Genomic DNA, 25,751 nt, shown 5'->3' with positions numbered 1-25,751 from the left:
TTTCTTTTTTTTTTTAAGAGTCTGGGTCTCACTCTGCTGCCCAGGCTGGAGTGCAGTGGTGCGATCATGGCTCACTGCAGCCTCAAACTCCTGGGCTCAGGTAATTGTCTCACCTCAGCCTCCCCAGTAGCTGGAACCACAGGCATGCGTCACCATGCTTGGCTAGTTTTTAAATTTTTTGTAGAAATAGTCTCACTATATTGCCTAGGCTGGTCTGGAGCTCCTGGGCTCAAGTGATCCTCTTGCCCTGGCTTCCCAAAGTGCTGGGATTATAGGTGTGAGCCACTGTGCCTGGCCACACAGACATTTCTGATATGGCTACTCTGAAGATAAGAATGAGCCTAGCAGGTCTGTGTCTGCCACCTGAGACAGGCCTGCCTGTAGAGCTGGCCATTGGCTGTCATCCAGGAGCTGAAATGTTCCCTGTGCTAAGAGGCCGGGAAACCCAGCTCTGCGGCAGCAGCCCCGTGGGCTGTTGAACAAACACTGTGGCTTATGCAGGTGGAACCCCAGCTTTCCTTCTGGGGAGTCGGGAATTGTGGCATGTGCCAGGCAGAGGGGGCCTATGTGATGGGCTTCCCTAGGGAGGGACATTTCACACATATGGCTGCATTGTTTCCTGGTGGGGGAAAGTGTGCTGTGTCCCCTCATGGGAGGGAGGGAGGAAGCTTCAGCAGCCTGTCCGTGGATGACTGAAGACTCTGCCTGAGATTCTGCACCCTCGCTGTGTCACTGTTATAAACCTTAGACGAGATGATAAGTCAATGCCAAGTCTCATGAGTCCTTCTAGAGGACCCCAGAATGTGTGGGCAGTGTTGGGAACCCCCGACACAGTCACCCACATATATCCTATACAACCCAGCAATTCCACTTGCAGGTATACGGCCTAAAGAAACTTGCAAATGTCTACCTAGAGTCAACACAAAACAACTCATGGTTCAGGAAAAGACGCTCCACGTCACTAGTTATTAGGGAAATGCAAACCAAAACCACAGGATATACCACCTCACACCTACTAGAATGGAAAAAATGAAGAATAACAAGCTTTGGCAAGGATACGGAGAAAACAGAACCCCAGTGCACTATGGGTGGGAATGTGTAATAGCGCAGCCACTGCAGAAACAATACAGTGGTTACGCGGAATATCAAAAATAGAATCATCCTATGACCCAGCAATTCCACTTCTGGGTATGTCCCCAAAAGAAGTGAAAGCAAGAACTCAAACAGATATTTGTACACCCAGGTTTACGGCAGCATTACTCGCAATCGTCAAAATGTGGAAACCACCCACGTGTCCAAGGGCAGGTGAAAGGATGAGCAAAATGTGGCCCATCTATATACAACAGAGCATCGTTCAGTCACAGGAAGGAAGCAGAGTCTGACACGTGCTACAGCATGGGTCAACCATGGGGACACTACGCTGGGCAAAATAAACCAGACACAAAAGGACACTGTCTCTACAAAAAAAAAAAAAAAAAAAAAAAAAAGCTTTTAAAAATGGCTAAGATGGTAAATTTCTTATAATGTGTGCTTTACCACAATTTAAAAATATATATATTAGTGGAACAACTGGGAAAAAAATTACAGCAGCATTGTTGGTAACAAGGAAACCTAACTGCCTGTCCCAGGAGAACAGACAAACAGCTCGGCCCCCAGGTAGGCACTGAGGGAGTGACAGCGACCACATGCGGTCCGTCCCAGAAGCACAGCTTGGGTGAAAGCACACTCATGACTACACACACGTGGCGCGTTTCCATGAAGTTTGGAAACAGGCACAACGAAGCGATCTGCTGAGTCAGGACACAGAAGAGACCAAACTAGAAAGAAACATGCCGGCGAAGGGCAGACGCGGACTCCCTGCCCCATCACTGAGGTGGGGCCAGGGCAGTGGTGAGGGAAGGCAGGGCTGCGGCCTAAGTGGGGCCTCTTTTTTCCACACACACAGCTGCAGCCATCTCTTCTCTTTTCCATCGAGTTCTTAAAGGGTGACCAGCAGGTGGCGCTGGCACAAAGGAGAAGGCCTTCCTGACAGGGTGCCAGTCACAGGGGGAAGGCCTGAGGAAGAGGGCAGGGTCCCCTCTGCACCCAGGTCTCTCCCCTGTGTCTGAAGGAGATCTCGGCAGGGGCAGCAGAGCTGGTCAACGTGAAGGCCCCAAGCTCAGCAGGCACCCACAGGCCTCAATTCTCAATTCAGTGGTAATCCCTGCTCCTCCTTCTCCAGAGGGTGTGGGGAGAGTCCACTGGAGAATCCTGGAACGCTTCCACAGAAGGCGGCCTCCCCACATTCCAAGTGCACCTCCTGCCTATCTGATGGGAGTGCTGGGAGGGTGTGGATCCCGAGTCTCCTTCCAGCGGCACAGGCTCTGCACCCAGGAAATGGGGCAAGAGGGTGTGGGAGGGGAGGGGCACTGACTCTGCCACCACAGAACAGTGCCAACTGCCGCAGTGGGGCTACAGGAGACACAGCGTGTCTTCCACTAAGACAAACTGTGGAATCAGTCCGTGCACACAGATCCATCTATGCACGGCCCGACATGTGACCCGAAAGGGCTGGCTGGAGACATGTGAAGCCTCACCTCCACACAGCTGTTGACTTCCTCTCCCGTGAGTTTGGACTGCACAGCTTTCTCAAGCGGTTCTGTGGCAAGCTGCACTTCGTGCTGAATCCGTTCGAGCATCTGCTTTTTATCAGGATCCGTGGTCTCATTTAATTTTACTGAAAATGGCTACAACCATAAAGAGATGTCAAACCTATTAGATACTGCTCAGCAAAACCCCGAGTTCATAAAGGTGATTCCAGGTAGGAAACAGACCAGTTTTTCCCACAGCCCATAGAGATAGAGAAGTTTGCACCCCAAGTGGCAGGGCAGTAAGTAACTAAGGGAGACTGAAGCACCCCGCTCAGGAGCTCCTGGTACTGCCCTCTCATGTGTGCCCCTGGACAGGGCACCTAACCTCTCTGTGCCTCAGTTTCTCCAATGCAAAATGGGTGTGAGAGCAGTATTTCTAGGGCTGTTCTGGGGATGAGGAAAAGTAGGCCACCCAGTGAGTTCTGAGGTGTGCTGCAGACACCTCCATCAAGAAGGCACTCAGGCCTCACTGACCTAAAAGATTGCTAAGCTCTAATTTTATTCCTGTTTTTAATTCCAGAGATAAAATGCCATAAACATATCCATAATGATTACTGTAATTACTAAGGATAATTAGTAGACAGTAAAGTGACCTATTCTTACTATTGTTATAAAAATAACTATATAATAATGGTTACTCAGAATGAAAATACTATAGAGAACTAACTCCTTCAAAAGATTCTGGAAATTTACAGTATTACCAAATTAAAAAGCTTAGTACAGCTTTTGTATCTCAGGCAGAAGTTTCTTTTTTTTTTTTTTTTTTGAGACGGAGTCTCGCTCTGCCGCCCAGGCTGGAGTGCAGTGGCCGGATCTCTGCTCACTGCAAGCTCCGCCTCCCGGGTTCACGCCATTCTCCTGCCTCAGCCTCCCGAGTAGCTGGGACTACAGGCGCCCGCCACCGCGCCCGGCTAGTTTTTTGTATTTTTTTTTTTAGTAGAGACGGGGTTTCACCATGTTAGCCAGGATGGTCTCGATCTCCTGACCTCGTGATCCGCCCGTCTCGGCCTCCCACAGTGCTGGGATTACAGGCTTGAGCCACCGCGCCCGGCCAGAAGTTTCTGATTTAGTTGTGACCTTGGCATTGAAAATTAGATAGCAATATTGGTAAGCATTTTTATAAGTGTAATTAGTGGCACCGTGATGAATTCAGTTGTTTTCCTGTAAGTGGTAGGAAGGTCACCTACTCTCCACTCCACCCCAGTGCATCTTTCCTGGTGACTTTGTCACAGGCCAGGGGACCTTACCTATCGAGACTTCAGTGCCCCTGATGGAACTGGCTTGAGTAACATACACTTTGTGAAAGCCTGTGAGACTGACACTACCCTAGGGACAGTAACCTACAAAGGACCGAGAAAAGCAAGCAAAGGGTTTGGTTTCTAGAGCAGACAGCAAGAGGCCCACCTTCAGAGCAGCCTGAACATCCTCCAAGAGCTGTGCCGCTTCAGGCCTCTTCTCCAGATACTGCTCGAACAAGTGGTTCTGCCGGGCCCTCTTGATGATCTAGGGAGGGAAGACAGACACTGGGGAGTGAAGCTTGGAACCCAGCTGCATCCCTCTGCAGCAGGCCACTCTCTCCCTTGGCCAACCCTAAGTGAGGGTGAGGGTGGTGGCAGACAACTGTTGGCCCCAGACACGCATACCATCATCAAATAGAACCACCACCCTCCATCTCCCACCTGCCCAGTGCCCAAGGCCTAATGTGATCTTTGTGACACTTAACGAAATGAGCCCCGGGGGCCCCAGCTTCCCCTGCAAGCCACACGTTGAAGTGCGTACTATGGGACGCCTTCCCTCTGCACAACACCAGGGGCTACTGACCCCTGAGCAACATGCAGGTTTCTAACCTGTCTGAGCATCATAGAAGTCATATCAGCAGCGTAAGTGGTAATATTAACTCATCGAGGGGATTAAAATGATGTTTATCAGGTCAAAACACAAGCTAGCTCAAGCCTACATTATTTTATTTACTTATGCAAAAGTCCTATCTTCTTTCACACAATCCAATTGCATTTAAAATTTAATCTTACAAATTCCCTTTACCTTGTCGTCAATATCCGTAATGTTCATGCAATAAAAGACATCAAATTTGAAGTAATCTTTCAACACTCTTCTCAAGATATCAAAAGAGATGTAGGACCTAAAGCAACGAAAAAACAAACATTTCCACCAGACGATATGTACAGCTGAACCTCCAACAACACGTTTCAACTGTACGGGCCCACTTATACATGATTTTCGCTGCCACCCCTGAAACAGCAAGAACCCCCTCTTCTCCTCCTCAGCCTACTCAACATGAAGATGGCTAGGAAGATGACCTTCATGATGATCCACTTCCACCTAACGAATTGTAAATATATGTCCTCTCCCTGAAGATTTTCTTCATAATATTTTCTTTTCTCTGGCTTTCTTTATCGTTAGGAATACAGTATGTAATGTATATACAAAATACGTGTTCACTGACTGGCATGCTATTGGTATGGCTTCTGGTCAACAGGAGGCTATTTTGGTAGTGAAGATTTTGGGGAATCAAAAGTTATGTGTGGGTTTTCAAATGTGCAGAGGGTCACGCCCTCTACCCTCCAGGTTGTTCAAGGGTTGACTATACATGTCCTTGGCACTGCAACTAAAACATGAACAAATAAAAGGACTCTGTGGCATCTACAGCCAGCTACTCATCAGGAGCTACAGCCATGACCATCCAGTGGTCAGGGGGGTCACAGCCAACTCAGCCTCAGGCCTGTCAGGTCTGAGTGTCACGGGAACTCAGCATCTGGGGACCCCCACCAGAGCCTGAGGGATGAGAGAAAACTTTAAGGTACGTGAGAAAAAGTGCCTAGGTCGAGTCCAGCATGTTAGCAGTGGGGCTATGGACATTTTGTTTTTGGTGATCGGTAGTCTTTCTGCAGCGAATATGGATTACTTATGGAATTAAAATTTTCATCATAAAAAGAAGAGAAGAAATTCAGGCTTGATTCCTCAAATCTCAGGTCTCTGTAGCAGATCTAAGATTTCTGTGGACCTAAGATTCCCGCTGCAGATCCCAGTGGCTCTGACTTCTGCGTACAACTGCAGAAGCCGCAGGGACACTCCGCAGTGGACCTACCTGGCGTGCCCCATGTGAGATGCGTCATAGACGGTTGGCCCACAGCAATACCACGTCACCTTTTTCCCATCTTGAGGCATGAACACTTCCTTTGTTAGGAATGAAGGAATGACGATCACAAGAAATGCAAGAAACACTGCACAGGATTACCAAAAACAGCAACAAACATCACAGTGTGGCTTGTGTTTTGTGCAAACAATTCAACAGAGACCATTTTGTTTTACTGTGAAAAGTCACAGTCTCAGTGGGAGCCCAGTGAGATGTATGGCACCTCCCACCAACTGAGCCCTGGGTGGGTGGAGCCTCTTCCTCCCTGGGCTTCTACTCACCTATGGAGGGACGCTATAAAGGGAATCCATGATCTTATTTATTGCTGAAATGCTGCTTATTTAACAATAACACAGCTAATATTTACTGAGTACCTACCATGTGCTAGGCCCTGAGTTAAATACTCAATACGTAGTACACTCTAGGATGTAGGTTATGCCATTTTCTTTTAACAGATAAAGAAACTGAGGCAGACAGCACTTGACCAGGGTCAGTCCCTGTCGGAGGAGCCCGGCTTGGAGGCCAGGACCCCTGAATCGTGGTGCTGCTCACCACTGTTCTGGCACCACCCCTCAACATCCCAGCATCCTCAGACCTCTCTGGGGGCAGTATCCTCAACCAGTTTCCCGAGGAAGGCCATGAACTCCCTCACACCTGACTCTCTGTCTGCCAAACGTGCTCCCTGATAGAAATCCAAGCACCCCCAGCCAGAGTCTGGTCTGAAATCTCTGGAGTCACTGGCCATGCCCTGAGCCAAGCAAACCATGCAAACCCCATTCTGTTAGGAACCAATCCTGCCTTCTTCTCAAAACCTGCTGTGCTCCCAGCAACATCCAGCCGGTTTACAGTTTTGCCCATCCTGCTTGGCTCACACGGTGACACCTGCTGCAACCACATGTCCTCCTGAAAGACCTGGCTGTGGATGACCTCAAGTATTCACGGTTGGGCAGAGTCCGAGAGACAAGCCAGGGTGATCCATGCCCAGAAGCCATGCGCAGGCTGCCACATGAGGCGTGACCCTTCATGTGTCTGAGTTTCAGAGGACAGCTCTGCCCCTGGGCCACAGAGATTCTAACATGGAAGTGACTGAAGGATCTTAAACCTGGATTTATAGAACTCCAGAGCCCAACACAAGGAACGGAGAAGTCTGTTGTGTGACAAGGTACAGGGGCCGTCCTGCCTCCCATCGTGTGCATGGACCACAGCATCTGTGTCCTCCTTACCTTGTTCCTGGTGAGGCTGTTGTAAAGGTGGAGTCTGCATGGCTGGGTCCCAGCAGGAGGGGACCACTGGGGCTGGACACGCCGGCCTTTACCTGGGAGGCGAAGAGAGCGGGGTCAGGGTCCAGGGGCAGCACCAGGAAGTGCAAGTCGCCTCTTCGTCTGGAGACTTGGTTTTTACAACGGGACTATAGTTTTCCATGAAATTTACACAACGTGAAACCACGCGAACCTCGGTCAACATCACGCAGGTCAAAGACAACCGTGTCTTTCTTTTTTTTTTAGACAGAGTCTCGCTCTGTGGCCCAGGCCGGAGTGCAGTGGCGTGATCTCGGCTCACTGCAAGCTCCGCCTCCTGACAACCATGTGTTTCTTTTGCTTTCTCATATTCTGTATGGCAGCGTACCCCAACAACACCCTTGGAACCCAGAAGGGCTGAGGAACGCCTACACAGCGTGCTCAGCACACTCCACTGCTCTTCAAATACTGGCCCCTTGCTGGCAGTGAGGACACCACCACCCGGCACTCCTGGGTCAGTCAGGGCTCAACACTGACAAGGTATGGTCTGTGTCGCCGCAGTCCTGGGAACCTACCCCTCCCAGAATCCCTCACCTGGACAAAGTGAGGATTTGGGGGACTCTTCTTGGGACAGAGCCACCTCCAAGCCTCCAAGCCCTGGCAACAGAGGCCAGGAGTCAGACCAGAAAGGACCCCACCGTGGCCACTGCCAGCAGGCAAGACTGGCTCCAGCCCAGCTCCTCCTCACCACTTGGGACACTGCAGAAGCCAGCGGCTGGCTCCCAGCTCTGGGCCCGCAGCCCAGCAGACTCTGATCCAGACACTGGGCTTCAAGCTCCACACAGGTCTATACTGCCTTCAGAAATAACCTGAGCTCCTCTCAGCCCCCAGGCAGAGACCCTTGCCAGCTAGCCCCTCAGTGCAGTCACCTCCTCCTAGCCAGACTTCCCCAGTTGTTCCCCTCCACTCGCCTGTGGGCTGCCTGGGCTGCTCTGACCACACTGCTTCCAGGCCTGGCTTCCAACCTGGCATGAGGCTGTCCTTACACAACCTACATCTGGGACCCTTGAAGGGGCAGAGCTCTGTCCCTGGGGCCAGGGGCAGTCAGAGGGTGATTATTCATCCTCTGAAACGTCAATCCTGCAAAGCTGGGTGTGGAGGATGGTACCTGGTGACTTTGCCATTGTCCTCGGCCGGCTCCTGCCTGCCCTGCCCCCTCAGCAGATCCCCACTTTCCTCCACAGTCGTCTCCTACAGGTCCAGGTTCTGCGTTATGCTCTGCTGGACACCTCTGACCCCAGCTGGTGCCTGGCCCTGGGAAGGGCTTCACATATCGCTGCTGAGTGGCACCAGGAAGGCCTACAAGATGGATACTCCTGGCACTGACCTGTGCCCACCCCAGCAGGCCGCCTGGCAGCTCACCAGGGTGCTCGCATCCTGCCTCCTCCTGTCCTTGGTTTCTGTGCCACAGAGTCTGGCAGCATGGCCAGCAAATCGCCACACAGCGATCACGGGGAAGTTGGTCCTGGGCACCAGCCATCTCCTGGCCTCCTGGCTCTTGCTTGGGCCACAAGAGCCAGGATGGCAGACGCTGATGACAAACAGGCCAAGGGCAGGAAGGAGGGCGGCTGCAGTGTGTGTGTCTGGGCAGGGAGGGAAGTGTGGGCAGATAGGAGATGGGGCAGGAGACGGAGACAGGTCCAGTGCTCAGCAGGAGCCCCCACTCTAGGTGAGTTCCAGCAGTCACAGGTGGTCAGATTCTAAAGCATAGGAAATCCCCAATCCTAATCAAACATCATGTGCTTATTGAGGCCAAGTGGAGCTTGGCCTCAGTTCACATTAAATGCCTCACAAGCCCTTGAAGGAGAATCTCACTCAATGCCTGGGGGCATTCAACCGGTCACTCTAGGATCCGGTCACTCTAGGATCCCTCACTCTCCTCCCTCACTAAGACCCTGGAGCTCCTTCCATAGGACACTGCTGCCATCTCAGACAGCTGGAGACACTGCCCAGAAACACAGCCATGAGGCCACGGGATCATCACACTTGCCCTGCTATGAGGAAAGGGCCCAGGGTTCACAGGACTGAAAGTTCGTCCAAGAAGCCTGGCCACAGCCAGTATTCCAGCTCCCCTAAGGCTGCTACCTCCATACAGCTGGCGATGGGCTCCCCAGGAAACAGGTTACCAGGCCCAGATATACAAATTCAGATTTGCAAAAGGGAAGAACTGAGAGATACCACATAAGGACCCTTGTCCCCCCGGCTTTTTTTTTTTTTTTTTTTAAGACAAAATCTCGCTCTGTCACCCAGGTTGGAGTGCAGTGGCACAATCACAGCTCACTGCAACCTCCGCCTCCCGAGTTCAAGTGATTATCCTGCCTCAGCCTCCCGAGTAGCTGGGACTACAGGTGCCCGCCACCACGCCCTACTAGTTTTTGTATTTTCTTTTTTTTTTTTTTTTGAGATGGAGTCTCGCTCTGTCGCCCAGGCTGGAGTGCAGTGGCCTGATCTCAGCTCACTGCAAGCTCCGCCTCCCGGGTTCACGCCATTCTCCTGCCTCAGCCTCCTGAGTAGCTGGGACTACAGGCGCCCGCCACCGCGCCCGGCTCATTTTTTGTATTTTTTAATAGAGACGGGGTTTCACCATGGTCTCGATCTCCTGACCTTGTGATCCGCCCGCCTCAGCCTCCCAAAGTGCTGGGATTACAGGCGTGAGCCACCGCGCCCGGCTAGTTTTTGTATTTTTAGTAGAGATGGGGTTGCACCATATTGGCCAGGCTGCTCTCGGACTCCTGACTTTGTGATCTGCCTGCCTCGGCCTCCTAAAGTGCTGGGATTACAGGCGTGAGCCACCGCACACGGCCTGTGCTTTTGTTTCTTTGGAAAAAATGAACACACATTCATTGATTCCACAGTCCCACCCTGACCTGAGAGATCCAACAACAGAACAACTATGAACCGCTCATGAGAGACATGCCTTCGAAACAGGGATGTGGGAGGCTGAAGATAAAACGATGGAGAGAGAAGCCAGGAAGTGGCAAGCAGTGTCTGCCTACACCACATCAGATGCAGACAGGACCCACGCGAGGGGTTCACGGAGAGAAATCAGGACCAAGCGAGGGGTTCACGGAGAGAAATCAGGACCAAGCGAGGGGTTCACGGAGAGAAATCAGACCGCTGAGGGGTTCACGGAGAGAAATCAGGACCAGCGAGGGGTTCACTTGAGAAACTGTGACCAAGCTGAGGGGTTCACGGAGAGAAATCAGACCAAGCCGGTAGGGGTTCCCAAATGGAGAGAAATCAGGACCAAGCGAGGGGTTCAATGGAGAGAAGTCAGGACCAAGCTTAGGTTCAATAATGGAGAGAAATCAGGACCGCTGAGGGGTTCACGGAGAGAAGTCAGGACCAAGCGAGGGGTTCACGGAGAGAAGTCAGGACCAAGCGAGGGGTTCACGGAGAGAAGACAGGACCCACGCGAGGGGTTCACGGAGAGAAATCAGGACCAAGCCGGTAGGGCCTCACGGAGAGAAATCCTCAGACCAAGCGAGGGGTTCACGGAGAGAAGTCAGGACCAAGCTTAGGGTTCAATGGAGAGAAGTCAGGACCAAGCGAGGGGTTCACAGAGAGAAGACAGGACCCACGCCAGGGGTTCACGGAGAAATCAGACCAAGCAAGGGGTTCACGGAGAGAAATCAGGACCAAGCTTAGGCTCCACGGAGAGAAGTCACATCTCGCCGAGGGGTTCACGGAGAGAAGTCAGACCAAGCTTAGGTTCACGGAGAAGACAGGACCGCTTAGGGTTCACTTGGAGAGAAATCAGGACCCACGCCAGGGTTCACGGAGAGAAAATCAGGGACCAAGCCAGGGGTTCACAGGAGAGAAATCAGGACCCACGCATGAGGGGTTCAATGGAGAGAAGTCAGGACCAAGCTTAGGGGTTCACAGAGAAATCAGACCCACGCCAGGGGTTCACGGAGAGAAATCAGGACCGCTTAGGTTCACGGAGAGAAATCAGACCGTTTAGGGTTCACGGAGAGAAGTCAGGACCCGCTTAGGGGTTCACGGAGAGAAGTCAGGACCAAGCTGCAGGGGTTCACGGAGAGAAGACAGGACTGCCGCAGGTGGGTTCACTGGAGAGAAATCAGGACCCACGCCGCAGGGGTTCACGGGAGAGAAATCAGACCAAGCTTAGGGGTTCACAGAGAGAAATCAGGACCCACGAGGGGTTCACACGGAGAGAAATCAGAACAAGCTTAGGGTTCACAGAGAGAAATCAGGACCCACTGAAGTTCACGGAGAGAAATCAGGACCCACTCGAGGGGTTCAAGGAGAGAAATCAGGACCAAGCGAGGGGTTCACGGAGAGAAATCAGGACCAAGCGAGGGGTTCACGGAGAGAAGTCAGGACCAAGCGAGGGGTTCACGGAGAGAAGTCAGGACCAAGCGCAGGGGTTCACGGAGAGAAGACAGGACCAAGCGAGGGGTTCACGGAGAGAAATCAGGACCCACGCGAGGGGTTCACGGAGAGAAATCAGGACCAAGCGAGGGGTTCACAGAGAGAAATCAGGACCCACTCAGGGGTCTCACGGAGAGAAATCAGGACTGCTGCAGGGGTTCAATGGAGAGAAGTCAGGACCAAGCCAGGGGTTCATGAGAGAAATCAGGACCAAGCTTGAGGGGTTCACGGAGAAATCAGGACCCACTTAGGGCTCACGGAGAGAAATCAGGACTGCTGCAGGGGTTCACGGAGAGAAGTCAGGACCAAGCGAGGGGTTCACGGAGAGAACTCAGGACCAAGCGAGGGGTTCACGGAGAGAAGTCAGGACCCACGCGAGGGGTTCACTTGAGAGAAACTGTGACCAAGCGAGGGGTTCACGGAGAGAAATCAGGATCAAGCAAGGGGTTCATGGAGAGAAATCAGGATCAAGCAAGGGGTTCATGGAGAGAAATCAGGATCAAGCAAGGGGTTCACAGAGAGAAGTCAGGACCAAGCGAGGGGTTCACAGAGAGAAATCAGGAACTGCCAGGGGTTCACGAGAAACTGTAACTGCCAGGGGTTCACAGAGAGAAGTCAGGACCCAAGCGAGGGGTTCACAGAGAGAAATCAGGACTGCTTAGGGTTCACAGGAGAGAAGACAGGACCCACGCCGAGGGGTTCACAGAGAGAAGTCAGGACCAAGCAAGGCTCCATGGAGAGAAATCAGACCAAGTTTAGGTTCACGGAGAGAACGACCGTTTATGGGTCTCACAGAGAGAAGTCAGGACCCAAGCGAGGGGTTCACAGAGAGAAATCAGGACCAAGCGAGGGGTTCACAGAGAGAAGACAGGACCCACGCGAGGGGTTCACGGAGAGAAATCAGGACCAAGCGAGGGGTTCACGGAGAGAAATCAGGACCTGCCGAGGGGTTCACTTGAGAGAACCAGGACCAAGCGAGGGTTCACGGAGAGAACCAGGACTGCTTAGGGTTCACGGAGAGAAATCAGGACCAAGCGAGGGGTTCATGGAGAAATCAGGACCAAGTGAGGGTTCACGATATAGCACCCGTGACCAAGCGAGGGGTTCACGGAGAGAAATCAGGACCGTTGAGGGGTTCACGGAGAACCAGGACCGCTTAGGGGTTCACGGAGAGAAATCAGGACCGCTTAGGGTTCACGGAGAGAAATCAGACCCGCCAGGGTCTCACTTGGAGAGAAATCAGGACCAAGCGAGGGGTTCACGGAGAGAAGTCAGGACCAAGCGAGGGGTTCACGGAGAGAAGACAGGACCAAGCGAGGGGTTCACAGAGAGAAGACAGGACCCAAGCAAGGGTTTCACAGAGAGAAGTCAGGAGGACCCAAGCAAGGGGTTCACAGAGAGAAATCAGAACCCAAGCAAGGGGTTCAGGGAGAGAAATCAAGACCAAGCAAGGCTCACGGAGAGAAATCAGGACCAAGCAAGGGGCTCACGGAGAGAACTCAGGACCCAAGCAAGGGGCTCACAGACAGAAATCAGGACCCAAGCAAGGGGGTTCATGGAGAGAAATCCTTCATCAGGAAGTCAAGGGTCCTCCATCCGAGGGGTGAGAGCAACACCAAACCTTCACGTATGTAAAACCACGGCCTCGTCTGACAGACCCACACCTTCCTCAGTGAAGGGTGTGCCTGACACTCTTTCCCGGGGGCAGGCAGAGGCCGGCAGGCTGCAAGGGCTGAGCCTCCACTGTGGGCGAGAAGTGCCCAACAAGTTCAATGTCCTGATATCCAGTGGACCTCCGTGCTGGAGGCCGGCAATCCAGGGAACGGATTCCCCTGGAAGGGGTCTGGCTTCACAGGAATAGGGCCCTGGGGGTTAAGCAGAGCCTTTCCTCTTTTTTTCCCCGCCCTGAGACGGAGTCTCGCTCTGTCGCCCAGGCTGGAGTGCAACAGCACGATCTCGGCTCACTGCAAGCTCCGCCTCCCAAGTTCACGCCATTCTCCTGCCTCAGCTTCCCGAGCATCTGGGACTATAGGCCCCCACCACCACGCCTGGCTAATTTTTTGTATTTGTAATAGCGATGGGGTTTCACCGAGTTAGCGAGCATGGTCTCAATCTCCTGACCTCATGCTCTGCCCGCCTCAGCCTCCCAAAGTGCTGGGATTATAGGCGTGAGCCACCGCGCCTGGCCAAGCACAGCCTTTCCATGTCTGAGAAGATCCCTCGGGCTGCTGGGGCCCATGGTCTCAGAGAAAGGACACAGAAGGCACATGGGAGGGGCTGGTGACAGGCGGGCATGCTGAGGGCCAGACACGGGCACATTTGATGCTGCTGGGATGGCCAGCAGAGGTGGAAGGGCGAGCAGGAGGAGGGGCACGTGGCCTACCGTGCCAGGAGGGAAGGTGCATACTTGGGGAGTATGAGCAATGGAAATGCAGGGCGTTCCCACTCAGTGGGGGCAGCGGCTCTGATTCTCACAGCTACATGGAGGGAGATCCACAGCTACCGTCATCCCAGGGACATGAGCGAGGACACTCCACTGGACTCCATGGCGCCTCGGACCCACTCGAGGTCACTGGATGCTCTAGCAGTCCCAGGCTCCAGTACCCACCTCCCTCTTCAGCCCCTGCTCAGTGTACACCAAGCTTGAGTGAGGGTCGCCTGACATAATGTCCATCATTCCTGGCATAAGCAGTCCCTGGCAGCCTCTTGGGCAGCCTGGGTGATGAGGGGATTTGGAACCTGGGGAGGGTACAACTCCATTAGTGCTATCCACGGTCCATTCTGCTACACAACAACATGGCTCTGCTTCCTCTCTGTAGGTTAAAAGGTGTTTGCAGGAGCAAAACCCTTCCTTCATCTCATAGTGTGGATGGAGGCTTGTGTCTGTACCGCTCTTTCAACAAGTCCCTATGAGGGAAAACTGGACAGGCCACTGCTGAGCTAGAGGTACGAGGCCCACTCCACCCCCTAATCCTGCCCCCCTCTGGCTGTGTCTTGGAACAGCACATGGCAGGGGGAACAACCTGACACCCGAGCACTTGGAGAGAAGGCACCTCATAGCACAGGTGTCACCTGGGTGACCACACTGCAGGCTCAGGCAGGAATGGCTACATGGGGAAGGAGATGACCTGCACAGCAATGGCCTCCACCCTATGCTGGGGAAGGAGTGTCTGCTGCAGAGTTATCCAGAAAACATGGCCCCTAGGAGATGTGACATCCCCACCTCCACCCTGGTTCAAACAGTGGTCTAGCAGAGGCCTGACCCATGGCAGAGGCGGGGTGGCATGTTCCAAATCCCAGGCCCCAAATGAGTTTAGACAAGCCCCCAGGAGGCCACCAGGTACAGCCAGGACTACCAGGGCACAAAACCTACCCCCACATGAAGGTGGAGGAGTGCCCACAGCCACAGGAGGAGCTGAGCCACCCAAAGGCATACTTCAGTGATGATGACATGGAGCCCCCTCAGATTTGCCACAGACACTGATAAAGCCACGCAGGCACCCCAGGAGTATCTCCCTCAGATAACCACAGCCACGTTTCCCAGACACAACCAGCAGCCACAGGCTGGAGCTATGGGACAGACATCACCTCAAAGAGAAAAAATGACTTATTTCTGATTTTTTAAAAGTTCAATGCCAATTAATACTTTAGGATTCACTGGGCGCGGTGGGTCACAGCTGTAATCCCAGCACTTCAGGAGGCCGAGGCGGGTGGATCTCGAGGTCAGAAGATCCAGATCATCCTGGCTAACATGGGGAAACCCCGTCTCCACTAAAAATACAAAAAAATTAGCTGGGCGTGGTGGCGGGCGCCTGTAGTCCCAGCTACTTGGGAGGCTGAGGCAGGAGAATGGTATGGACCCATGAGGCGGAGGGTGCAGTGAGCCGAGACCACGCCATTGCACTCCAGCCTGGGTGACAGAGCTAGACTCCGCCTCAAAAAAAAAAAACAAAAAAAACTTTAGGATTCAACGATTTTAAAACTGGAGGATAGACACGCTGCAATCTTATGGAAAAAATAAAGAGAAAGAACTGAGTCAACCAGAGCCAGGCATAGCCTTAGCTAAAAATCACAAGGCTAGGGCCCATGGCCTGGGCATGCTACATGGAACCCCAGAGCCACAGCAGCTCTGCACCCCACCACCTCAGGCAATTCTGCCACAACAGTGATGTGAACATCTTGCTCCTGAATACCCAACTCCACAGGGTATGATTTTATCCCAACTTCCACCCAGCGAGCGCTGGATCTGCCCATCCAGGCCACTTGCTCGAGACACACTTGGGCGAGGCTCCCTCTGAGGTATCCACAGGTGCCAGGTAAGCACCAGGGTGATGCAGAAAGCCCTTGACTTTGAGGGGAGAGGTTCTAATGGCCAGGGAACCCACTCTGTTACTCACTTGCTTGGAGCCTGCAGGGCTGGCCTTTGCCACAGGGGCTACCCAGGAGCGCTTCTATGTGCCTGAACCACCGAGCCACGTGGAAGAGCTGGGGGTCAGCAGGCGGGGTCGAGAGCTGCCTGAACGCGTCCACGTCTGCCTGGGACAGTGAGTACCCCTGGACATAGCTACGCGTGCTGAGGTGCTCGTTCAGGGCTTGTGCCCTGGCTGCCTCGTCACTAATGCTCAGAATGGACCTGTAGTCAGGAGCTGCAAAGACAGAGGGCACACGGCGTCAGGCAGCAGGTAGGCAGCCCAGAGGCCGCCAGGCAGAACTCAGAAAGACAGGGACCAGGGGATGGCGCAGAACCAAGGAAAAAGGTGCTCAAGCCCTTCCCTGGACGCCAAACATCCAGAACAGGCAAAGGGACGGGGCAGCGCGTCGACTGGGGTCGGGGGAGTGACTACCTAACAGGTATGGACGGGTTTCCTCTTGAGTGATGAAATGCTTTGGAACTAGACAGAACTGAAGGCTGCATGACAACATGGTGCACCAAATACCACGGAATTGTGCACTTTTCATTTTATGTCATATAAATTACTTAGTTTTTAAGTTTTTAATTTATTTTTTCTATCAGGGAAAGCACAAACACAGTTCCACAAATTGTGCAGTTCAGTTTCTGACATTTGTGGAAATCACCGGGGTCAGCCCATCTGGAGTGTAAAGGATAAGCCTTGCCTTGGGAGAGCTGCCTACACCATCGTGGTATCCCTCCTGCCACGTAAGTATGTTATGTGAACTTTACCTCAATGTTTTAAAACTCACAACAAAAATCTCCCAAACCAAACCAACTTCAAGTCTCTTTGCCGCAGTGGCACCCTCTCCCTCTGGGTGCTGGGGGATGAGGGGTAGGGAGAACCCCACATTGACAATGTGTGCCATTTACACCCCTGTACCAAGAGACAGCTGGACTCTAGCGTGCCTTCTGCAGGTCAAGGCCACAGCCTCAGGAGGACTGAGCCCCCTCAAAGGACCAGCCCAAGAAAGCACAGGGCTGCCAGGATAACGTGGCTGCTCCAGCCAGCCTCACCTGGCCCCTGGCCCCTGGCCCCTGGCTCCAGGCCCCAGCCTCCTTCCTTAGAGCCTTCAAAGTAGTAAGCATGCACCTCCACCACTCAGGTGTGTCACTTAAGGACCCAAGAGCCACTGTTCCGCATGTCACCATTGGGAGGATCAGCAGAACCCTAACTTTCACCACTGCCAGCTGTAGACAAAGCTGCCTTGGCACATGCACGCTGACCAGCCCCATGGCATTGTGCACTTGAGCCCCTGCTCACCCTCCTTCTCCTCCTTCATTCTCCCTCTATTTTTTATTTTTATTTATTTATTTTTATTTTTTAGAGACTGGGTCTGCCTCTACTGCCCAGGCTGGAGTGCAGTGGTGTAATCAAGGCTCATCACATCCTCAAAATGCTGGGCTCAAGTGACCTTCCAGCCTAAGCCTCCCGAGCAGCTGGGACTACAGGCACATGCCACCAGGCCCAGCTAATTATTCTCCCTTTAAATTCAAAAGTCACCTCTGCTGAATCGGCAGGGAACGTAGCTCCTTCCCTTACTGCCAGGAATTAGGGAATAAAATCTGTCTAACCATTCTAAGGAATATCTGCCTGCAATTACCTCCGACACGAGAGTTGGGGACCAGGTGCTGTGTCCACAGCCCGCCTCCCTAAAGTGGGGGCAGAGCAGACAGATGGTACCAGGTTTCCGGCCAGGGGAGGGAGTGGAGTCTGGTCCCTGAGCCCATGAGCACAAGTGCATCCAAACCTTGAACCAGTGACTGTGCTTGCTGAGAGGACTGCGGGAAAAGGCCCAATGCTTGCTCCTTCCACGCAGACACCCTCCCACCCGAGTTCACTCAGGGTGGGAAAGTACATGTCTGGCCACCCCTTCCTGGGCACAAGCTGCCCGACATCACCGCCATGGGGGTGGATGACCTGCACGTCACAGTCCCCCTCTCTGCCCTCTCCCATTTCCTTTTGTCCCCCATCTCTGTGTTTACTCCCTGGCACAGAGCCAGTCACCCCAACCAGACCCACGCAGCTTCTGAAAACGGAGAGCAGAGTGTGTTGTGGGGGTAACTGCACACAAATGCCTTTCCTGCTTTGCCTAGGGTGGGGAAAACCCTTAGTGTCAGGCCAATAACTGGCATTTCCCACAACGCTGTGGTGTCAGCAAAGATGAGTCAGAACGGACTGCATAGCTGCAGCAGCAAGAATGCCCCCCTGGGTCGAGTTCTTCACCCGCCAGGGAGCCCACGGAGCCACCTGATGCCCCAGGGCCCGGCCTCCATGGCCGCCGGAGAGGATATCCTGAAGCTACCTGCAGTAAAGGGGTGGGCACTGTGTGGGAAGCCTTCCTGAAGTCTCAACATGGATGCAGGGCTTAAAATGACTTCCTGGGATGACTCTCGCTGGTGGGATGATGAGTGCAGTGTCCCTCTAACTTGCCCTGCTTCCCTCCCCCTGCACGGAGCCACCGTCCCATCTGACCCCAATAAGATGGCCACCCACTCCAAGCAGCCAGAGGCACCCAGAAGCAGAGCTCTGGGCACGCCCTCTAGCCAAAACTGGAATCACACCCCTTTATGAGTTATCCTTATGAGCACCTATAGCCAACCCATGGGAGGATCCAGGGCCACTAACTCAAGAGGCTTTGGACTTGAGAGCCAGCCTTTGTCACCTGGATTCTTGCAAGCCAGACACCGCCACCTGGAGAGCACGGCTCTCCCCTCACAGCCGCAGGGCTCCTGCAGCTTTGCTGAAAAGAGAAAGTTCACATTGCTGTCCCCTAACACCCACCTCGCCAGCAGCACAAGCCCGTCCTCATGCTGGCCATGGGCCCCCACCTGGCTCTCCATACCCTGGTCACGGGGCCCTTCCACCTGCTGCTCCTTTTTTAGGGGGAATGCTCCCCAGACACCAGTAGGTCCCTTAATCCTTCACAGCTCTGCTGGGTGCTGGCTTCCCCACCAGGTCTTCAAGGACTCCTGGTCCATATGGTGCCCGCCTCTAGACCCTGAGTCTGGTTGCTGTTTCTCTCCGCAGCACCCCCGTCTAACATATGCACGCATTTCTTTCCTTCACCATCTGCCCCACTGCTCCATCTACCTTAGTCACTGCTCGATCTTCAGCATCTACAACTGAGCGTGTGACATTCCAGATACCAGTGAAAGTTGCTGAGGGAACAGATGAGTGGAAAGCAGAATGGCACCACAGAGTGCCTGCCACCGGTGGTGGGCTGGCGTTCCCCTATGGCACTGGGCCTCACGCACCCTTCTCAGAAGGACACTTGCACAAGGACCAGTGCTGGGAACCGGCCACAGCCTCTGCTGCTTTGAGCCCCCAAGGGCTTGCTTAGCAGGAGCTCTGCTGCCCAAAGATACCAGAGACACAAGAACAAGTCACTTTTCACTTCAGCTCTTCCAACAGTCCAAGGAAAGAGAAACACAGGGGCGGACTCTGGCCCTGCTGAAGATGCCAGGGGGGTGCTGGGAGCCCTTGAGGGCCTGTGAGCTCACCTGCCCCATCCCCACAGTTACAGGCCCGGTGTCAGCACTGGCACCGCCAGGGCTTCCCTCTGAGAAAGGAAGGAGGCTGCTCACACGGAAATGGGCTCTCCTCCCAGCTGGAGATGAGATCAGGGAGGACGGAGGCGGAGGCAGACCCACCATGGCAGCTCCAAGCACCCCAAAGCGAGGTCCTGGAAAACTAACTCTAAATAAATATCAGACTCCTACAAACTCTTTTGCAGAGCAACTTCCAACCGGGAGACTTCTAGTTTAGCTGGACATTTCCCTCCAACAGCTCTGCAGCCGCCAGCAGTGGTCCCATTTCATGATAAAGAAAATGAAGTTCACTAAAGATTAGAGAACCTGCCAGAGGGATGGACAGAGCCGGAAGGTGAGCCTCGTCCCCTCACAGGTCAGGCCACAGTTCGAAAGCTGTTCCCCGATGCTGACCCTCCACACTCCTCTCCTGTCCCCTCGCTGAGCCTTGGTCTTCTGCAACTGCTCATGCCTGGGTTGGGCTAGACAACAGCAGCACCCTGAGAAACAGTGACACAGCGTCGGCTTCCAGCTCAGACAGCGAGCTGACAGGCATGCGCCTCTCACACTCAGAACTGATTCTGATGAAGAGACCACCAGCAACGGCCTGAACACTGACAGTGACGGTGGTTGATGAGAGGGGGTTACAGGTGATTTTAATTCCCCCTTTTTCCTCATTGCTCACATTTTCTGCGGTAAGCATCTGCTATTTTTAAAATGAGAAAAACATAAAATGTCCTAACGGCTGCAGTGGCTTTTGAGTGCTGAGGAAGCAGTCTGGGAACTGAAGCTGCTGCAGATCCGCTCTCTGGAGACCCGAGGGGCGGCCCTGACGCCCTCCAGGGCTGAGTGCCTACACTCACACCCACGGCGGCATTTCCTCATGGTAAAACACGCTCAGAACGTCCGCCTTGTAAAGCTGCAGGCCATTAAGTCAAATTACACTTGTAAAATGTTTAAAAGCTGCCTGGCACAGAGTCAGGGGCCCCATTTGCCATCATTATTATCATAATCGCTCTGGTATTATTAGAGTCATGGTAACAGCCGCATGCTACACATAGAGAATTTCCTGGAGTTTTCCTGGGGATCATGCGCTCATTTTTATTTAATTAATTTTATTATTTTAAAAGTTTATTACCAAATCTGCCTTGATCTTGGATCACATCATTCTTAAATGTACCGTCTAGAGCAGCCTAGACTACTCATCAAAAGGGAACCAAGTCCACGCTTGAGAAGGATCCTCTCAGAGCAGAAAGGTGCTGGTGCCCAGGGAAGCAGAGGAGAACAACAGGCTTCCACGAGATGGACGCAGTCAGTCATTTGGGTAATTGTGGTAGCTGCATTTAAGTGTGTCTCGAGGAAACAAATAAAAATAGATTAGCTATCAAGTGGTCATGGGTTTGAGCCAGGCTGTGGTCTATCAGTTTGATGCTGAGATCAGATGAGAACACTTCTGAGCAGATGGAAACCCTCCCAGGGACCTGTTCCTCGACACTGGCCCTCGCTGTAGAGCCTGCACACTCCGTGCTGAAACCCCTGCTCTGCCCCCATGGGAAGGAATGTCCACTACCGGGTGACCTTGCAGTTCAGTTCATCAACACACTGAAGGACATGGCAATGTCCCAAAGGTGGAGGGTGGTTATCACTGGCTACAAAGGTGGAGTCTCTACAGAACATTTATTGAAATAAAGTGCAAGTACCAAGCAATCACTCAGCACAGATACCAAAACAAATCTACACCAAATGAACCACATCCCAGACACGTCGAACAACCGTGCCAGTGCGACCTCTCCCTCTCTCTGGCTCTTTCCTATCAGCATTTATTTATTTATTTATTTTATTTTATTTTATTTTATTTTGAGACGGAGTCTTGCTCTTGCCACCCAGGCTGGAGTGCAGTGGCATGATCTCGGCTGACCACAACCTCTGTCTCCCGGGTTCAAGCGATTCTCCTGCCTCAGCCTACCCAGTAGCTGGGATTACAGGTGCCTGCCACCAAACCTAGCTAATTTTTGTATCTTTAGTAGAGACGGGGTTTCACCATATTAGCCAGGCTGGTCTCGAACTCCTGACCTCAGGTGATCCACCCACCTTGGCCTCCCAAAGTGCTGGGATTACAGGTGTGAGCCACCGCGCCTGGCCTCCTATCGGCATTTAAACCTCTCCCGGCTGCCCTGTTTCTCTTCCTGCCTTCCCTTGAGGTTCTCCCAGCTCCACTCCAGGCATGGTCCTGGTCTGCCATCAGTAGCAGAATCTGGGGGCTCCATAGAAGTCACATTCTTGCACCCACCAGAGACCTGCCAAATCAGAATCTCTGGGGTGGGCCCAGCAAGTAAGGTTTAAACTACCTTCCCTATGGGTGGGCAGCTCGCTAAAACGCAGACCCTTTTACAGCAGGTCTGAGCTCCTAAGAAGTGCCTCGGTTTGGTGGGGGTCTGCACCCCACACTCACCCTGACCCTTTGCCCTCTGAATCTGCTACTTCTAAGGTCCCACCAGGGTCCTCATCTTGTGGGTGTCCAGGCAACACCTCACCCTGCAGGTTACTCCCTTTCTGCAAATGTTTCCCTGGTCCCACCCCGCCCCCCACCCTCTACAGTGGCTCCTCTTGGGTCCTTCCCAGTGACCCACTCCCTACCCAAGAAGTGCTCAGAAAGAGGACTGGAAAAAGCCCCAGACATGAATCGTGGGGAGGAGAGAGGGGCATGCACCCCTGCTCTCACCAACTAGGAGCCAACACCACCCACTCCCAGAGACCAGAGCCTCCTCCCACAGGTGAGGGCTCACTCACCCGCCCTGCCTCCATCTCTCCTGATCACCAGCCCCAGAGGTCCAGCTGTCACTCGTTCACAAAGCTGGCCCCCAGGCACCCTCTCTCACCCCCAAGAACGGCACCTCCATCTTCCTCCTTACTGGCAGGGAGGTTATTCATTATTAGGGAAATCCAACATCCCTCACAGTGAGCCTGTGGGGCGATCAGACAGCCATGTTGCCATCCAGAGCACCCACACTGGAAATGGCTTGATCTCTATCCCAAGGGTACTGCCTAAGACTCTTCGAATATCTGGAAATATGGTACCTGAGTTCATAGAGGAGCAAACATTTCACGTGGCTCTGGGGAACACATCGAAGGGCATCAGCTTCATTCTCATCTGCCTTAACTCGGTTGAGTTACTCTGAGTCTGAAGAGAATCATCAAAGGCAGCACAGCACAGTAGTTCAGGTCCCTATTGAGTCAGGCTGCCCAGGTTGGGAGCCTGGCTGTGCCTCTGGCTAGTCATGATGGTGGACAGATTGCTTGACTTCTCTGAACCTCAGGGTTCTCATCTGTACAAGATGCCGGCAGGATCTTCCTCAAAGGGGTTCCTCCAAGGGTGGCAGGAGATAACAGATGTAAAGCATTTAGAGCAGTGCCTGGCACAGACTCATGCTGAAAAAATGCTGGCTGTGTTATTATGAAGACCCTTGAATTAAACTGTATAAAAATTAAACTATAAGTCTGACCTAATGAGCAGCCACCCAAGTGGTATCCCAAGTCTGTATGGAAAGGCCCTGAGGTAGGCTCCGTCTACCCCAGAAATCTCAGAAATGAAACTCATCCTTCTGAAATAATCGGGCCCTTGGACAGGCACCAAGCCTATGCACCTTCAAGACTACAAAGAATGAGATCATGAAGAAGAAACAGACGTTCTGAGTCAACTTAGGGAAGATGGTACAAAAATGAGGGCCTCTTTGAAAAATCTAGGAAGATGATCACTGAAAGCATTTACGATTGGATTTTATTTCCTGTTCTCATCTTTGAGAGTGTGTGTATGATGGGAGGAGCTGATAGTAAAGGGCAGGTGGGCCATGCCCTGGGGCAGAAGAACACTGCCTGGAGATGTTGTGAGCAGGCTGAGGACTGGGCAATCTGCCTGCTGCCCTGAGAGCCGGGAATGGGCAATCCCAAGCTACCTGGCAAGCTCCAAAAAGAAGGCAATTCTTACAAGGCTCTGAAAACCTAAAATTCTGAAGCCATTTTTAAAAACAAGATATAAAACACTACTAATACGTCGTTTATGTTCACAAATGAACAAAAACACATTTTTACTTTGAAAACAAAAAAGCTCTAGTTTTCAGCATGGACACAGCACTTACCGAGTGCCAGGCACTGTTCTAAGTCCTTCCCATCTATTAACTCATTTACGCTCCATGCTCCAAGGTAGGAGCCATTACCCATGGTTTGCTGTGAGGGGGGCGCAGAGCTGAGACCCTGGCCCTGTCAACGTGGTTCCAGAATTGGTGCTGTTAACCATGATGCTGTTTTACAGGAATCTGGGTGACTTCTGAGGACTGCCTGGCTCTGGGACGGGTGGAGATGGTGCTGGAATCCAGGCACACAGGTAGGGTGGTAGGTGGCGTGCCTGGAAGGTGACTACCTCCTGCCACTAGGCACAAGAGTGTAGCCCTGTCATCTGGGTGTCCCCACGCTGCCAGATTACCCAGGTTGTCAGAACTACCTATCTATAACCCAATAAACCCTCAGGGGCAAAGGGCACCACCGGATGCCAAGGAAATCCTGGTGTGATCTAAACTGACGATGGGGCCTGGAGGTGTCTTAGAAGAACTTGCATCTAATTTTTGCAGCCAAGAGAATTAAAAACTAGACACTGAGAATGTTTCCTTTGGAAAACCTGCTCCAGATTGTTAGGAATCTGGGCTTTCTGATTCAGTCTCTTGCCTTTCCAGCACCTAAAATTTTGCTGGAGGGACAGTGAGAGAAGACCCACTGGTCTCTCGAGGTCTACCCGCTGGTGACATGAGTGACTGGGGGACCTGACACAGCTGTGTCCCTGGGGAACCTCCCAGGTTGGCAATAAAGTGGGTCAGTAATGCTCTCACAATCAGCTTGCAGTGGACTGCCTGAGGAACTGGAGATGAAAGCCTTCGTAAAGCCCCAAGCCCTTTTACTGTGTGTACGCGTACCCCTGGCGTCCTCTGCCCCATTTCCCTAAGTACCAACCTCAGGTGCCCTCCGCCCACCTCCCGGAAGCTGCCAGGTCTGGGCAGAAAACCAAAACAACCCTTGGGCCTTTGTCTCCCCCCCAAAGTCCAGCTGGGGCAAGAGGGGGCGAGGGCCCGCCCAGGCACCGGCTGGGGAGAGGCTGTTTGATGTAGGGCCACCTCCCGGGGTGAGGATGCAAGGGGACCTCTGCAGGAACCAAGTGAGGAAACTGAGGCTGGGTGGTCTGGGCAGCTCTCCGGCCGGGCTCGGGTCACCGCGGGTCTGTGCTCCAGCCACGGGTCGGGCAGACCCTCACGCAGGGGTCCCAGTGGCCGTCCCTCGGAGCCGGGCACCCGCTGTCATTCGGATCCTAGGATGTGCCACCCCTCGAACCTCAGGACCCGCCGCCCCTCGGACCCGACGACTTGCTGTCCCTCAGACCCCGGGCACTGCTGCCCCTCAGACCCAAGGACGTGCCGCCCCTAAGACCCCGGGCACTGACGCCCCTCAGACCCCAGGCACCCAGGCCCCTCAGACATAAGGACTCGCCGCCCTTCAAGCCGAGCACCCCAGCCGCCCTCAGCCCGGCCCGGCCGCGCCGCTCACCCTGCTGCCCGGAGGAACCTGCCATGGCTGGGAATCCCGGACCCACAGCTGCGGCTACAGACACTTCCCAGAATCTGATGCAATCACCGCCCCGGAAGTCCCGCCCCGCGCCGGGCCCGTCTTCCGGGACACGCCCGGTCGCTAGGCAACCACCAGGGCTCAGGATGTCGCTGGCCCGGAGCATGCTGGGAGCTGTAGTTCAACCCCCGGCGACCCGCTCTCTGGAGCATCGCGCGGCAAAGCGTTCGGTGTCCGTGCTGGGAGTAGTTAGCCCAGCCGCGGGGAGACAGGCACTAAAGACTGAGTGTCCTGTAATAGGTGTTTAAGTCACCATTGCACTAAGAGCCGTGAGGACCAGGCCCAGCCTGGAGGTCAGGGGCGGCCTCGGGGCTGGGTGTGAGATGGGATGGTTCCCAGGAGGCCGACCTGGAGCAGGGCCTGGGGATGGACGGGAAGCGTGCTCCAGGCCTAGGGACCGTCCTGCCAGTGACCCTGTGGAAAGCAAGCCATTATGAAGTGTTCCGTGAACAGGCTTCTCCATCTCCTTCTCAGACCCCATTCTGGAGCCATCTCCAACCCCGTTAGGGCTCCTCAGTGTGCATGATGTCATCTCCCAAGGATATCCCACCCAAGGTTCGTGCACCCACCCAAAATGAGAGGAAATGCTATTTGAGAAACAGAATTTTAGTATGTCAAGAAAAATT

At 53.4% G+C, this 25,751-nt stretch overlaps 1 protein-coding gene and 1 pseudogene across 7 annotated transcripts in view; both read right to left on the bottom strand.

Moving 5' to 3' along the window:
• CARS1 (cysteinyl-tRNA synthetase 1) overlaps positions 1-25,310 on the bottom strand; it is a 59,972-nt gene extending 34,662 nt beyond the window's left edge. For 2 of the 7 annotated variants that reach the window (XR_637041.3, XM_003909399.4), the window contains exons 1-7: positions 25,048-25,160; positions 15,875-16,123; positions 7,008-7,099; positions 5,737-5,825; positions 4,674-4,770; positions 4,035-4,133; positions 2,577-2,726 (exon numbers count right to left, since the gene is read on the bottom strand). Coding sequence is in view for 6 of the 7 variants with exons in the window: in XM_003909399.4 (XP_003909448.3) it covers positions 2,577-2,726; positions 4,035-4,133; positions 4,674-4,770; positions 5,737-5,825; positions 7,008-7,099; positions 15,875-16,123; positions 25,048-25,072 (801 nt within the window). In the remaining variant the exon portion in view is untranslated. Of the gene's footprint in view, positions 1-2,576; positions 2,727-4,034; positions 4,134-4,673; positions 4,771-5,736; positions 5,873-7,007; positions 7,100-15,874; positions 16,124-22,536; positions 22,836-25,047 lie in introns of those variants that run through there. The other 5 variants (XM_003909400.4, XM_021925416.2, XM_003909398.4 and 2 more) reach the window with 5 other exon arrangements.
• LOC116269944 lies at positions 16,489-16,643 on the bottom strand (annotated as a pseudogene).
• Positions 25,311-25,751: the final 441 nt, after the last annotated feature.

The sequence above is a fragment of the Papio anubis genome, chromosome 12 (assembly GCF_008728515.1).
Source record: "Papio anubis isolate 15944 chromosome 12, Panubis1.0, whole genome shotgun sequence".
In the NCBI taxonomy this organism is placed as follows: Eukaryota; Metazoa; Chordata; class Mammalia; order Primates; family Cercopithecidae; genus Papio; species Papio anubis.
Note: the sequence above shows the minus strand (reverse complement) of the source record. Positions and strands in the feature narration are given on the sequence as shown.